General features: G+C 40.2%; 1 protein-coding gene across 1 annotated transcript in view; it reads left to right on the forward strand.

Moving 5' to 3' along the window:
* LOC140694821 (uncharacterized) overlaps positions 1-14,974 on the forward strand; it is a 38,484-nt gene that overhangs the window by 22,095 nt on the left and 1,415 nt on the right. The window contains exons 5-11 of the mRNA XM_072957874.1: positions 3,001-3,027; positions 4,835-4,893; positions 5,091-5,243; positions 5,780-5,903; positions 10,474-10,533; positions 10,632-10,789; positions 11,068-11,188. Coding sequence (XP_072813975.1) covers positions 3,001-3,027; positions 4,835-4,840 — 33 coding nt within the window. The 3' untranslated portion in view covers positions 4,841-4,893; positions 5,091-5,243; positions 5,780-5,903; ... (1 more) ...; positions 10,632-10,789; positions 11,068-11,188. The remainder of the gene's footprint in view (positions 1-3,000; positions 3,028-4,834; positions 4,894-5,090; positions 5,244-5,779; positions 5,904-10,473; positions 10,534-10,631; positions 10,790-11,067; positions 11,189-14,974) is intronic.

Raw genomic sequence — 14,974 nt, forward strand, 5'->3', positions numbered from 1 at the left:
GAGATTCTGACCCATAATGCACAGGACTGTCTTGCCATGGAACTGAGCATCCCGGCTGCTTCCTAAGGGTGGCCAACACTGGAGGGGAAGGAAAGCTTTCATATGCCCTGCTTGTCTCCCCGGACTCACACCTCAATCTGTTAGTGTGAGGAGGGCTAGCCGTGGGCCAGTGGTCAGGGGTGTGAAGGGAGAAGCAGTCTCCCATGGACCAGAGGAGTGGGGAGGAGGGAATCCCCCCTCAGATTAAACAGGTGGTGGCTTGAAACAGAAGGGTGCTCCTCAAGAGTTTATAAGAGGGGAAATAAGGATTTCCTTTGGGACTCAGAATAGTCATGAAACACAGAAGATGATTAGATGGGAGACTTGTAAATCACTTTCTTATTAAATTGAAATTTGTTGGGCACCAAAAATGTGCTACATTCTTTTCTGAGAGTTTTACAGAAATGAATCCTCCAATTTTCACAACAAGTGAGTAAGAAAGATTTGATTGTTATCCCAGGTTTACAGTGTGGAAATTGAGGCACACAGAGGGTAAGTAATTTGGCCAAGGTAACAGAGCTAGTAAGTGGCAGAGCTGGGATTTAAATCCTGGCTATCTGGTTTCCAGGCTCCCAGGGATGGGCTTTGGGTGTTTACAGGTATCTGCATCCCTGGATCTCTGTACCTCTGCATCAGTTAGACCAGAAAGGACAGGGAAAGTGGAGTTATACAGGTGCTCACAGTCGTGTCTCAGCCACTGTCCATGGAGTGTGCCCCGTGATTGGCATTAATTGTTTTCCAGGCAGTAGATCTGTTCTTGTAACAGAAATTTAGTCCATTGAGTTAATCTAGAAACCCTTCCTGCTCTGCTTCTGTCCACGCTTGCCATGTGACTGCCTGCCCGAGATTGGGCCGTGGAGGAGAATCTGTACTCATGGTTGAACTCTGATATTTCAATCTGGTTTGTAGTTTCACATCTCCTGTTACATTAATAAATTAAATTTCTGGTTTTCTTGCATCAGTGTGTCATAAGTTTGCTTAATGTGAAACCAGTCCATGGGAGCCCAGGGGTGCTGACGGTATAATTTCTGAGCATGTGGCATTTCTACCCGTGCAGAAATGGCTGGAGGATGTCCACCTTCCTCACTGATTTCTCCCAGCAGCAGGGTCCTCTCCCACCCCCGGATGTGAGGATGGGATCTCTCTGAGTAGGCCATTCAGAGGCCGAGTCCACCAATCCGAAAATGATGAAGTACCTGGAAGTGGGTTTAATAGAAGACAAGGGCTTCCAGTTTGTCAGATGTGCTGTTCGAGTCCATTTGGTGAAAAGCTGTCCACTGTCTGTGGTTGAGCTGCTTCTTTGCTGTTTAAAAGTCTGTATTACATGAAGGGATTTTAAAAAGCAGAAAGGTGTGATTTCAGGTGGTACATCCGCACCGGTGAGTAGTGCTGGATGACCGCCTGTGTGAGGAATAGACAGAGTCTTACAAACTTCATAAAACAGCTTTTAAAGCTCTTCCATCTGAGTGCACTTCGTATGGGGTCCAGTTCATGACTGGTCGCGCTGAGAGGGCACGTAACTGATGATGGCAGAAAGGACACGGAGGCATCAAAAAGGTCCCAGACATGTTCTGTGTTTAGAGGATGGGGCACAGAGTAATATATTTGAGATGGTTTTTCATTGAACACTTTTGAGTATTTTCTAGGACTCCCCAATCCCCCATGGTTCCATGCAGCTGGGTGTCCCCTCAGTGCAGCTCTGTCAGCGCTTGCCCTGGGCTGACGCGGTGTCACGGGGAGCAGGACGGTCAGTGTCCCCGGCTCCTCCGAGCTCCGTCTCCTCATCCGCAGAGCCGGGTTTCTCATCCGTGTCTACTTAGTAGGATTGCTGAGAATCACACGTGATGGTTGTCAGGTGTGATTTGTGGTTGTCTCTGTGATTGGCGTATAGTCAATATTTGATAGAAACTCTTGTTTTTTATTATAATTGTGGCTCCTAGATTGCAGTGGTTTTTAGTCTGCATTTATTTTTTTATATAAATTTATTCTTATTTTTAAGTAAGCACTTGTATTTATTTATTTTCATGAAGGTACTGGGGATTGAAGCCAGGAACATGTGCGTGCACAACAGGTGCTCTACAATGGAGTAATACCCACCCTCCTTGTCTGCACTTAAAAATAAATATTTCAATACACAAAATATTTCTTAAACACCATCATGGGTCCTATTTTCTGCATAGACAATTGAATACATATGCCATCTCAATAAGAATAAATGTCATAGGGACATACCTTTCTAAATCTGTTTACATGTTTTAAAACGATCATAGCTAGTGAAAAACACGAGTCTTGGATCCACTACTTCTTAGGGTCTGCTTTGCCATCATGGGGAATTACATTCTACAGAGAAGGCTAATTGGATCTCATTGATATTTGGATGATTTTGCAATGTTCAAGGCTTTCAAAAGCTGACCGTTTTGTATTTTAAACTAACTACAAAGTTATCTTCTAGAAGTTGTAAGTCCTTAGCTTGTGAAGTGCCCAGTAATTCAGTTTGTATATGTCTGTGTCTCTGTGAACGTGTATGTGTGTGATTTCAGGAATGTAGCAATAAGTTCCATATAGCCTTCTGAAATCTTTCTCCTCCAGTTCAAGGTGTAGGTATATATTTACACAAATAAATTGATACTCTTTTGTGATTTGGCATATTGGTGGGAATAAGAGGTTCTCATAATTGTTTCAGAAGGGTTGGGGAGCATGAGCTTAGAAAATGGGAGGAGATAGAGGCAGGGAGGTTCTTTAAACTTTGTGCAAGATGAGAAACAGTAGCTTTTCTTTTTTCTTCTAAAGCAAACTGGCACTGAATTGTAACATACTAATACTCAGAATTGCTTTTCTGATCAGAGACAAGTGCCTCAGATTTTTCAAGGCAACATGAATGATGAAATGTGTTTTAGCAGTTATCTTTAAAAGTAGTTTTATTTTTCAAGTATAAGTCTATAGACTGTTCTTTTTTTCCAGCTGTACAAGAATTTCTCATTGATCCAGGTACGTGATCAATGTGTTTAGTTTCTTTGGGTTATTTATTTTTTTTAAGTGCTTGATTCATTCTGGTGTGAATGAATGTTTAAAATTTCTGGATTTTGATCTTTAAAACTTGCTGATTTATCAGAACTGCAAAAAACCTGATGTTTGTTCCTTGTTTGGTGGGGCAACCTATTGATTTATGTTGTCTGTTATAGAGGGAAATTCTTCCTCTAGCCTGTAGATAATTAAGTGAATGGTTTGCAGTGTGCCTTAAAAATTATTTGAATGCATTGAGCATGTTTGTCCAGTGAATTTTGGATTGAGTCATAATAATGACTTTGCTTTGATTCTGTGGCTTTTGTCCTCTCCACAAGAATTTGAATTCTGTTGCATTTTGTATTCGTGTTCTTAACAGGGGAAGGAATTTTGCATTTTTTACAGAGGTGGGTTTTCCTATCCCCTCTGAATTCCTTCTGTAATTGATACAGCGAAAATCTGTTATTGCAGTGCTTAATTATTTCATAAAAAATTTTTTGGCTTAATCAGAAACAATGACAAAGAATGATAATAAAAAATACGAAAACCTTCCTTCCTTTGAAGAATAGAAATGAGGTGGTCAGGCTCACGCATGCTTTGTACCTGACACACTTACTCTCATGTCATTGTGTATCATGAGTCGGAGATGGAGTTGCTTCAGGTTTATAGATTTTTGTTTTAACATTTGTGTTGAATTCATTCTCTAGGCATGATGATTCCTGTTGCCTTTGTGGAAAGTGTAGATGAAGGGAAACAAATGCTTTGTTTTGTTTTCAGGAGGCCTGAGATGCTGATGAGAAAAGAGTAGAGGGTGGGCTGAGGAAAATAGTGATAGACCCTCACCTCCAGGCTGAAATTGATGAACAAAGAAATCAATTAAGTGTATTGGTATTTGACTAATAGAAGTCAGACAGCCCAGACTGTCTAGTTATACCCAAAGGAAAGTACTGAATTCACCTGCAGAATTAGGTGCTTTACCATGTAGAAGCAGCTTAGAGCAATCAGAAAAATCAGTCTTATGATGAGATATAAAAAGAATATATTATCTTTTATTTCTGAAACTTTTCTACATTAAGTTGTGTAGAGCTAAAATTAAGTTTCAAGCACCAGGAGTTAAGAGTTTAGGTGGTTCTGTGGGATCGTTATTCAGGGATGTGTCTAGACCCTGCTGGAGTGGCCGAAGCTGGCAGGAAAAGATCCAGAGCCAGGATTTGTCATCCTAGGATGTCCTCCATAATGGTTCCATGTGGGAGCCCATGATTGAGTTAACAAGTTGTAACACATCGCAGCCGCCTGTCAACTTTAAGAAAAAAAATGTGCTTATTAACTGCTTTAAAGCAAACACCTGTGCATCCTCACTCCTGTCTCCTTGCCATAAAAAGCAGAGACAATGCCTTGCTTGCATATTTGAGGTTATAGGTAGCACACTGCTTATTGCACAGCAATGACCCAGGCCCTCAGCTATAAACGCCAGGCCTGCGTGGTGTTAGATAGTCTATTATCCCCAAAACAGGGACCAGGCTGGTCTGGTGGTCTGCTTTGTAATGAACATGTCTAAAAAATGTATCTTGTTCCCCTCAGCCCATGACTTCCCTAAAGGTAAACTAAGCCTTAGTACTCATGGTGGAGTCTACAATCTCTGTCTCATCCCTTCTTTCCCCAAGTTCCTGCCTACTATCTCACAACTGTTATTGACTTTTTACTTTGATTATACACAATAAATATGGGAGCATTTGAGAGACTCGTGGATTTGGCTCCCTAATCCCTCTCGCTTTCTTTCCTTTTTCCGCAGTCTTGAGAAATTCATTCCGTGTCGGTAAGACTTCCGCCAGCCAGAACCCACAGTTCCAGGTGAGAAGGATGCAGGCTTTATCCCTCCTACCCGAGGGAGAGAGAGGAGATAATTGAGATATGCTCCCCTGTGGTCCCTTCCTGCCCCAGGGCCACTCCAGTTCACCTGCAGCCTTCTGGCCTCTGCTCACAGGGCCTCTGTCCCAGGATTGACCGCAGCCTTTTATTCCCTTGTCAACATTCCCTGTGCCTTTCAGAGGTTGCTCTCTTCTCTGCAATTCAACCCTGGCACGTGTGATGGTGGTCAGCGTGCTGATGGGCAGTTACTTGGGGACTCCCAGGAGCCATGCTGATTCTCCTGAGTCATTCGGGGTTACAGAACTGTCAAGCACTGCAGGAAGCCCATTCACGTGAGTTCAACACAGCATTACATCACTTTCATTTTATTTTTGAATTTTCAGTGGAGAAATTATTTGTAGCACACTGTTCCAGATTTTAGGCCGCCTGCTTTCCTCACCACCATTTCCTTGTTGGCTCTGGTGCTTGTTTTAAGAACCAGGTTTCTTCTCTGGTCATTTGTAGCAGCTGGGCTTGCCGAATCCTTGATTTGCATTTGAAGCAGAATGCTTCTTCATGATGTCAAACTGATTTTCCTTGTCATGTCTGAATATTTCTTGTACACTCAGCAACAGTTTCAAGTGAAATGCTCTTGTCCAATTTCGGTTAACTAATATTTGCTGATCTCCTGCTTTCATGCTGAGGGCAGTTTCTTCTTCCTGTAATAAATGTTAGCAATTTGCATTTACTATGGAAGGTACTAATCCGAGGTGCTTTTGTTCTTAACAGTTTTAATACAAATCACCCATTAAAATGTACAGCGGATTTTACTCTATGCCCAGAAATGTGCATCCCAGTCAATCTTAGAATATTTTCTTCCCCCCAACAGGAAACCCAGTACGCATAAGCAGACATTATCAACTTCCCCATCCTCCCCAAGCCCCAGGGAGCCACTCTTCTGTCTCTGTGGATTTGCCTGTGCTGAACATTTCATGCAATTCGAGTCACTTCATGTAAGTGGAACCGTCTATTTTGACTGACTTCTTTCACACTGAGTAACGTTTTCAATGTTTGTCCATGTTGTGGCCTGAGTCAGTACTCTATGCTTTGCTATTGCTGAATAATATTTCACTGTATGGCTGGGCCCCTTTATTTACCCATTCATCACGTGATAGTCATTTGGGTTTTTCTGTTTTTTGGCTCTGAAAATTAATGGCGAAAAGTAATGGTGAATATTCCTGTAGGAGTTTTTATGTTAACATTTGTTTTCAGTTCTCTTACTTGTGTGCCCAGGAAGCAGAATTGCTGGATCATTCAGAAGCCAAATGTTCAACTCTCTGAGGACGTGCCAGGATGTTTTCCAAAGTGGTCACGCTGTGTTACATCCTCACCAGCAATGGCTGCGGGCTCTGCTTCCTCTGTGTCCTCATTAGTGCTTGTTAATCTTTTTTTGATTTTAACCTATTGTAGTGAATGTGAAGCGGTTTCTCCTAGTTGTTTTGACTTGATTTCCTTTAGAGCTAATGTTATTGAACACCGTTTCATTGTGCTTATTGGCCATTTGTATATTTTCCTTGAAAAATATCTTTTCAGATTCTTTTTTCATTTTTTAATTGAGTTGCCTTTTTATTGTTGAGCTGTGGAATTTTTTTTTTGATACACAAATTCCTTATCAGATAAATGATTTGAAAAAATTTTCTCCTGAGTGTTGTTTTTTCACTTTCTGGATGGTGTCTTTTGAAGCAAAGTTTTAAAGTTTAATGAACTCCAATTTATCTCTGTTTTCATTTTTCCTTGTGCTTTTGGGGTAATATTTAATATCTGATGTATTTTATTAAAACTTGTATATATAAAATAACTTAATTCTTAGGACCGTTCTAGGAGATGGGTGCGGTTGTTGTCCCCAGTCTATGTATCGGAGACTGAGATGCAGAGAATTTGACTGACATATTAGTGTCAAAGCTACCCAGTGCTGTGGGAATTCAGACCCTCATGTTTTTCCCTAGCATCTGAGCTCAATACCACCATGCTCCAATCTTTCCAGGAAACGTTAATGAAAAAATCTTTACTTTTTTGATTTCTTGTTAGATTTTTTTCTTATTGGGGACCTCAAATTCTCATTTTCTTTTCGGATATCAGTGTCGATTTATTTTAGGTCTCATGTAGGGAGAAGCATTGCTATCAGTTAACTTCTTTATTACTCACTCTCCAGTGATGATTGTTGCTAGTTGATCTAATCAAGTCATGCTTAAGTCTTTCCTGCTCATGACACTAACAGCAGAGTCATGACTTATAGAATGCTCAAAGAAGAAAGTCCTTGATTGATTTTATTTTGCCAACCAATCAAACCAATCAGATAAAACCCTGGTGTTGACACAGACTATAAGCCCTCCAGAATAGGGTCACTGTCTTCATTGTGTTTCATTTGTTGGGTCACAGTGTCTGGATAGTGCCTTGCTGTCCAGCAGTTTTGTGAGGATACGGTGCTCGTGAATCATTGTAAGGACAGAATTTTGACAACAGACTGTGTTGTTCATTTCACGACGGGAAAGGTAATATAGAATTACTGTTCAGATCTGTTTTAAAATTAAGCTTTGAATTTTGAGAATAGTTCAAGAAGCCATACAAAGCTCTTTTTCACTAATTTTAGATCTATCTTAGACACATTATGTTTACATAGCAGAGTAACTTATCAAGTAGATTTGACAAAAGGAGTGTTATATTGATTATTTGTTTTAGTTGAAATATTCTACCAGGGATAAAGTCATAAGTGCCCATAAATGAACAAATATATTTGTATTTAAATGCAACATGGGAGCAGACTACATATGTTTCTATATAATATATATGACTGTGTGTTTTAATCTTTCTGTCAGTGTTTTAATAGTTTTTCAGCAATTTTGTAACTTTAGAATTCTTCTATGGAAATCACCCCCAATTCTAGTGCAGTTTGTACTGTGTATCCTGTCTTATGCATGGGATTCCACTGTCCCCTCAGTGAGGAATTTCCTCTCCTATTGTGTTAGGAGCAGAGTTAAAGGAACTGTGATTTCTAGGCCTTTGCTCTCCATGTGTTTGCAGTTGGCTCTCAGTCACGATTTTCCCTTTCCAGAGTTTTCATTGTTAAATTAGAATTTCTGAAAATAACTATTAATATGTTGCATTGGTCTCCCTAGAAACTTGACGTCTTTGTGCTTTTCAGTTTTCAATTTATGAAAAATGCAAATGCACTCTTGTTTTTAAGTTGTCCTTTTTCAATAGATATTTATCTCTTAATTGATAGAATAATTTTTTCCCAATGAATGAATCGGTGTGCATGTTTTAAAGGATAACTTACTTTTTATTTTTCTTATTGTAACAGTAATATTCATTGTAGAGAATTTAGTAAATAAGGATTAACACAGTAATAACTTCACAATGGCCTCTAATCTCACCTGGAGATACAGTTGTAAGGTTTGAAATTGAGAATTATAAGTCCTCTCAAATTTTTCTTTTTCAAGTACGTATTGGTTACTGAGATCCTCGAATTCCCATATGAATTGTAGCAGCAGATAGTCAGTTTCTGCAGAGGAGCCCGCTGGGATTGTGATCGAGACCACGTTGAATATACGGATCGCTCTGGGGAGCACTGCCATTCCAAGAGCACTTTCTTTTGATAGGGGAATGTGTGTGGAGTGTCTGTCCTGGTATTTAGGTCTTCTTTAACTTTTTTTTTCAACAATGCTTTGAGTTTACAGAGTATTATTTTACTTTAATTATCTTTGCCTTTATATTGAGGACAAGTGTGCAAGGTACCGGGATCAGAAGTGTATTTGAGCCCCGCAACTTGCTGCCACCATGGACGCTGCGCTCTTGCTTCACCCGCTGTACAATCTTGCACAGAATACGACCTCAGTAACTCTCTCTTGAATGAATGATTATATGATTGTTGGATGATGCTTGAGAGTCCTTGTGATGATTTTTTTCCCCAGCCTTTCCCCAGTTCTTAACTATGCCCTTTCTCTTCCTAAACTCCAACGTGGGTTTCAGCCTGCCTGTGGCATTGATTTTCCTTGTCTGTGGACTCTTCCTTTCACTGGTTCCCGATAATGTTACATGTGGGCTGTGGAAACTTGCTAGATGTCAAGAAAGAGCTAATCCATTGTAGGCCAGTATTTTTAGAGTTTGTTATTGTTTTATTGATTGAAATTAAATGAGGCTGCCCCCTGAGCCCTCCCGTGAGCACTTTTGACCTTCCTACAGCTGATACTGCTCTAGTTGCTGCATGTGCCCTTTCCCCAGCCTTGATTTTGTAATTGAATAAGTCACCATCACTGGAGCCCTCTCTTTAAAAGATAAAGAGAACATTTGCTCCTTTTCCCTGTTTGGAGACTTCGATGAGATGAGATCCCAGATAAAGAATGGAGCCCCACCTCTTTCTGACCCCCGCTGTTTCCGTTCCTTTCTTCAGGGGAAAAGAGTACAATTCAACAGTATAAAGATTGATTGTGAGCTAATGAGATAGACAAGACAACCGATCATTTATTAAATAACCTTTCATGATAGAAACAAATGTATTATACACACAAACAGCACACAAAGCACTGTAGTACCATGGTTACAATCGTGGGTCCGAGTTCGTGTCCTGCTCTGGAGAGACCAGTCCTGTGAGATGGAGAACTGGTAAGTCGGCTTAGCCTCTCCAGAACTGGTTTTCTGTCCTGCAGAGACGGGGCTCGCTAGGCGTCCCCCCCGTAGAGGTGCTGTGGGGTGTAAATGACGCGCGTGGGCAGCCTGAGCACAGCTGCTCATTCCTCGTAAGTGCAGGGTAGCATAGCTTTTGCGGTGATGGCTTTATGACCGCCCCATGTAGACTGTCAGTGCTCTGAAGGGATGCCTTGTGGTTTGGAGATGGGATTCTCACTTCTGTAAATACCCAAGTGTAGTTTTATTGGGCCCTGCTGATTTCAGTCTATTCTTTAGAAAGTACATATTGTAGATATATTTTTCAAGCATGCGTGCTTTTTTTCTTTTACTATTTAAAGTTCTACCCTCTCATCTCTTGGTATTACTTTTCATGGAATCCAGGAAACAGTCCTAAGCTACCTGCCTCTTCACACTTTTCCATGGTGGTTTCCTTCCCTGATTAGAAGAGGGTTTTGCATAGGAAATTTTATTTGTTCCCCTTTTCTTGGAGTCTCTCTCTCTGTCTGCCCATCTCTCACCTCTCAATCTGTCCATTTCTCAACCCACTGCTTCTTCTGACATGTTCCAAAACGCATTTCAGGTAGCTTACAGAAGAACAGATACCAAATAAACAGGTGAGAAAATGGGGCCCAGTTCAGACAGTGAGGCTAGGAGGCGAGCCTGTGTGAGGATTGCAGGCGTGAGACACATGTCTCTGCCATGTGACTTATAAGATCGACAGCAGCAGTGTGCTTCAAGCTCCCAGCAGACACAGGGAAGCAGGATTTGAGGGAGATGCTTACTGGCTGTGAAATAAATAAGTGACTTAGAAGAAGCCCAGCCTTTCCAGCTACTAAGGCTTAGGAGAATATTATGAGTGTCTTCCAAAATCAGAGTATGGCATCTTTTCTTTTTCAGAGTTCTATGTATAGTTGGTTACATTCTATACCTGGAAATTTCTCCAAAACTGCTTCCCACGTGAGTCCCATGGCTCGGGGATTGGGTGGTTCTGCTCATTGATGGGGGTTGGTCAGAAACAGAAAATGAGAGCCTCAAAGGGGCCTGGGATTTGTCAGTTATGTTTTGTCAGTGCTGTAGGGTTCAAGAAATGCTTTCACCGTTTCTCTCCATCTGAGGCGGCAGCGTAATCTCTTACCAGCATCAGGAGCTCAGGGCCACGGGATGGTGGGGGCTGACTGCACTGCCGTCAAGACAGCTGAGCTAGTCACTGCAGGTGTGGTTCTTTTACATACTGCATTTCATGTTCTTTACTAGAATGTTTCAACAGGGAGTTAATTAACTGAGTTAATTAACATTTAATAAATATGATCTTTGTTGAAAAGACAGTTATAGGCAGAATATAAGCTGTGAAGTCTTTAAAAACGGTTTCATTACTGAAATTTCATTTGGGGAGATACACGGTTTATCTTATATATGGCTCTCTTTTAAAGTAACAAAGAAACAAGACAGAAAAGGCAGAGGATGATTTCTGTTCTTCCTCTCGGCTTGCAGGTGCCCTCACCCCCAGTAGCATCAATCAAGACACCAGCACTGACAATGGCCGTGCTCAGAACTGCCTCAGCCCTGAAGACACTGCTGACAAATAGAAGGGGGCCACGCCCTGTTACAGCAGGTGCTCTCACTTTGTGGGTCCTTATGTAACTGCGTGGTGTTAATCAGGATCGCCCGTCCTACATTGTGTGATGCTGCTGCTTTGTCTCCTAGTTACTTGTTTCTCTAAGTATTCTTGTATTATTCTCCAATGCATAGTACTACACACCCAAAAATGCTTTTTTCAGATGAAAAAGAATGTGCATTTAAAATAATAACTCTGAAAAGCGGGGCAAAAGAGGCTATCCTTGTCCCGCTGTTCAAAGATAATAATTAAGACGTTAACGTATATTTTCATCAGTGTGGATCACCTCTGTCATAAAAAACCAGAGAGCACTCTGTGACTGTTTACTGTGTGGAAACCTCCATTTTCCATTTGGCTTTTTATATGTTTTTCTACAATATTCTATCTCCTCTGGCATGATTTTTGATGACCAGTATAGCATTCTGTCTTGTGGAGGCATTGTCAATTTTACTTCGGACTTAAATAAACTTTTAAATTCCAAGTATACTTAACTGAAATACTGAAAAGAGAACTGTGGTGGTAGAGGAAGGCCCTACCTCCCTTCCCCTTATTTCCGAAGAGTAAAAACTGTTGAAAATTTGATATATATATTTCATGACCTTTATGCCTATGACATACATATATACACACATATGAGAATTCCATGTATACGTGTGTGTATATATGCTTTATTTAAAAATGAGACCATACTATATGTTTTTCTGCAGCTCGCTTTAAACACTCAGGTGTATATCATAGACGTCCTCCCACTCCAGACTCACCCGGTCCTTTCAGATAGAGTGGAGGGGTCTCCTGATTTGCGGGTGTGGTCTCTTTCCCACGCACACCTTTGGTGAGAGAATGCTGTGGACAAGGCCCTGGACCACGGCGAAACGCTGGCTCCCTCATTGCTCGCAGCTCGTCGTGATTTACCGCATCATTGTCTTGATGGTGGACAGTTAAATTTTCTCCATTTTCCACTGTCAGAAAGGATATTTGACTGGCATCCTTCTTGTACAGACATTCCTGTGATCTTTTATGAGTATTCCCTTAGTTAAGGCTTCTGGAAATTTAGTCCCTGGATGTGACATTTACATTCATCACAGACTCCATTCAAGTAACTCTAGAAATTCCTTCCATAGGGGAATGAAAAGATGCACAATTACTTATGTAACCAATTCTCTATTGCTGGATATGATTTCACTTCAGTTTTTCTTCCCACCATTGTAAACAGTGCTGTGTAAATGCCCTGATGGGTACATCTTTTTGGACCTAATTTGTTTTTTCCTAAAGGAAACGATTCCTAGAAGTGGTGTTGAGTCATTGTGTACGTACTTTTTCAGAGTTTACATATCCATTGACATGTCGTCCTCTGAAAATGTCGCTCATGGTTTCTTCTCCCACAGATGGACACTAGATAGAATATCTTTTAAAAATATTTGCCAATATGATGAGCAAAAGTGCTTTTTCATTGTTTTAGTTTGCATTTGATGACCAGTGAGGTATTGAGCATTTTTCACTCATTAGCCATTTGACTTTTTTAAAATGAATGATTCCTTTTATCCTTTGCACACATTTAAGTGGGGGAGCTTCTTGTTGCTTTGTGACAGCTCTTTGTATGTTATGAACATTAACTTCTTGTCTTCAACAACATGTATCACAGAGCTTTTTCTTGTCATTTCTTTCCTTTCATTTTGTTTAGGAGGATTTTTATTTTGGTAGTGTCTCAAAATATTCTTATGATAATAAATGTATTCCTTATGTGTTTTATCTTTGAAATTATTCTTAAAAATAATTTCTTATACTGGAATAAATCTCCTCTGTAGGTTTTTTTTAATCTCTAAGATGGAGATGATAATAGTACTTGTTAATGTAAGGGTAAGTTGAGTTAATAAGAGCAAAGTGTTGTATTTGCTGTTATTAGTACTTTTTTATATTTACATCACTGTCTGTAAATTATCTTGTGGTCCTTATGAGAGGAATAGTATTTATTCTTTCTAGGTGATTGTCTGATTGTCTCAGGACAATTACTGAAGTCATACTTTTCTCTTTGATTTGAAATCCCACCTTTACAAAATACTTGTGTACACTAGAGTCTCTTTTTGAGCTCATGGTTCCCTTCTGTCAATCTGCCTTTCTTACTCCAGCACCATAACTTACATATTGTAAAAATTTATTTAATAATTGGCAGTCTGAATTTTTTTCATTCTTTTCTTCCATCCCAAATTTTCTTGTCTAGTATTATGATTTTATTATTCCTGAAGAATTCCAAAATATTTTGTTCAAGTTAAAAAAAATCAGATTGGAGTTGTCATGGGAGTTTTCAGTAAGTTTTGAATTATTCTGATGAGAACTTACATCTTTACAAAACTGCTTTCCTCCATGCAATTTGTTGATGTCTCTACATTCTCACCTCTTACTTTACCCCTCAGTACAGCCCTGAAGTTTCTCCATTTAGAACATGGGCATTATTTTTTAACTTATTCCAGATTATTGTTTATGTTTTTGTCAATTTTGTAAGTGAAAATTTTTTGCTATTATATTTTTAAACGCTTAAAACTGAAATTTAGAAAGGAAGATTCGGTTTGTAAATACTCACTTTGTATTTTGTCATTTAAAATTGTAAGTATTAAGTAGTTGTTCCAGAATCCTTTCTTTTTTGTTTTTAAAAATTTGTGTCGAAGATTCTCAAAATGTTTATAGCTAAGTAGTATAGGTGGGGAGACAGATGGAGAGAGGTAGTGTGGCTCATGTACAAACTGTGAGCAGTTTCATGGCTGCCTTTAGGCTGGAGAAACCACAGAAGAGCCCAGGTTAGACAAGGAATGGCTTTGTATGCACTTGAAAGCCAGCTTTCCTGCCTGTATGGTGAAGCCTGGTGGGCGTGGCAGGTAGATGATCAAGGTCTGATCAAGGTCATTTGCTGCACAGAGCGCTGTGTCTGTGAGAAATGGTGACCATTGCCATGGCAAATGCTTGGTGCCAGGAACAATGCAGGGGAGCTGGGGAGCCTGTGTTAAGGATTTTCCAGTCCTGGGAGTGGGAAGATCAGACTCTGCATTCAGATCTGAGTTTGAATTAATCCTCTTTAGTTTACTGGACCTCTGACTTTTGTCAAGTTATGCATCCTGTTTGAACTCCTGCTTTGTTGTCTCTCAAAACAGAAGAATTACAGCCTGCTGCTAGAGTGTTTGATCAGGGTAAATGATTTGTGTCTATAAGATGCCACGTACAGTCACAAGCTCAGTGAGCAATGAGCTGTCCCCTCTTCTCCTGCAAATCAGTGCTCGATAAGTCATCAGCAGAAAGCGAGTCCCTAATTTGTATGTGGTGCAAGGAAGAACAAAACTAACGTCTTGCCTTTCCCTGGCAGTATTCTTAGTTCTTTGCTTCATGTACCTCTTTCCTCCTTCACTCTCCCCTTTCACCTCCTCCACCAAGAGCCTGAGACTCTCTCAGAACACTAGATTCAAATTATTTAAATGGTGGCTCATTCCCATGAAATGACAGTGACTTAAAAAAACTGTACACATCCCAGAATTCATTGTATTTGATTTACACACACACACACGTGCACACACACACACACACACACATCAGGCTACCTCCCATTTGCTGAGGGAGAAGGGCCACTTTTTCTGAGTTTTCATTTACTCAGCGTGAGAGCAGTCTCTTAAGCAGAATTTCACCTGGCTTCGTGCATGGTTTTTTAAATTGGATTTCTGCTTTTTGTCCATAAAAATATTCTCCTATTAGAAGACAGGAAGTGGAGACATAGATATTCTGCTGAGATATTGGTGTTAT

This window comes from Vicugna pacos, unplaced genomic scaffold (genome assembly GCF_048564905.1).
Source record: "Vicugna pacos unplaced genomic scaffold, VicPac4 scaffold_104, whole genome shotgun sequence".
Taxonomy (NCBI): Eukaryota; Metazoa; Chordata; class Mammalia; order Artiodactyla; family Camelidae; genus Vicugna; species Vicugna pacos.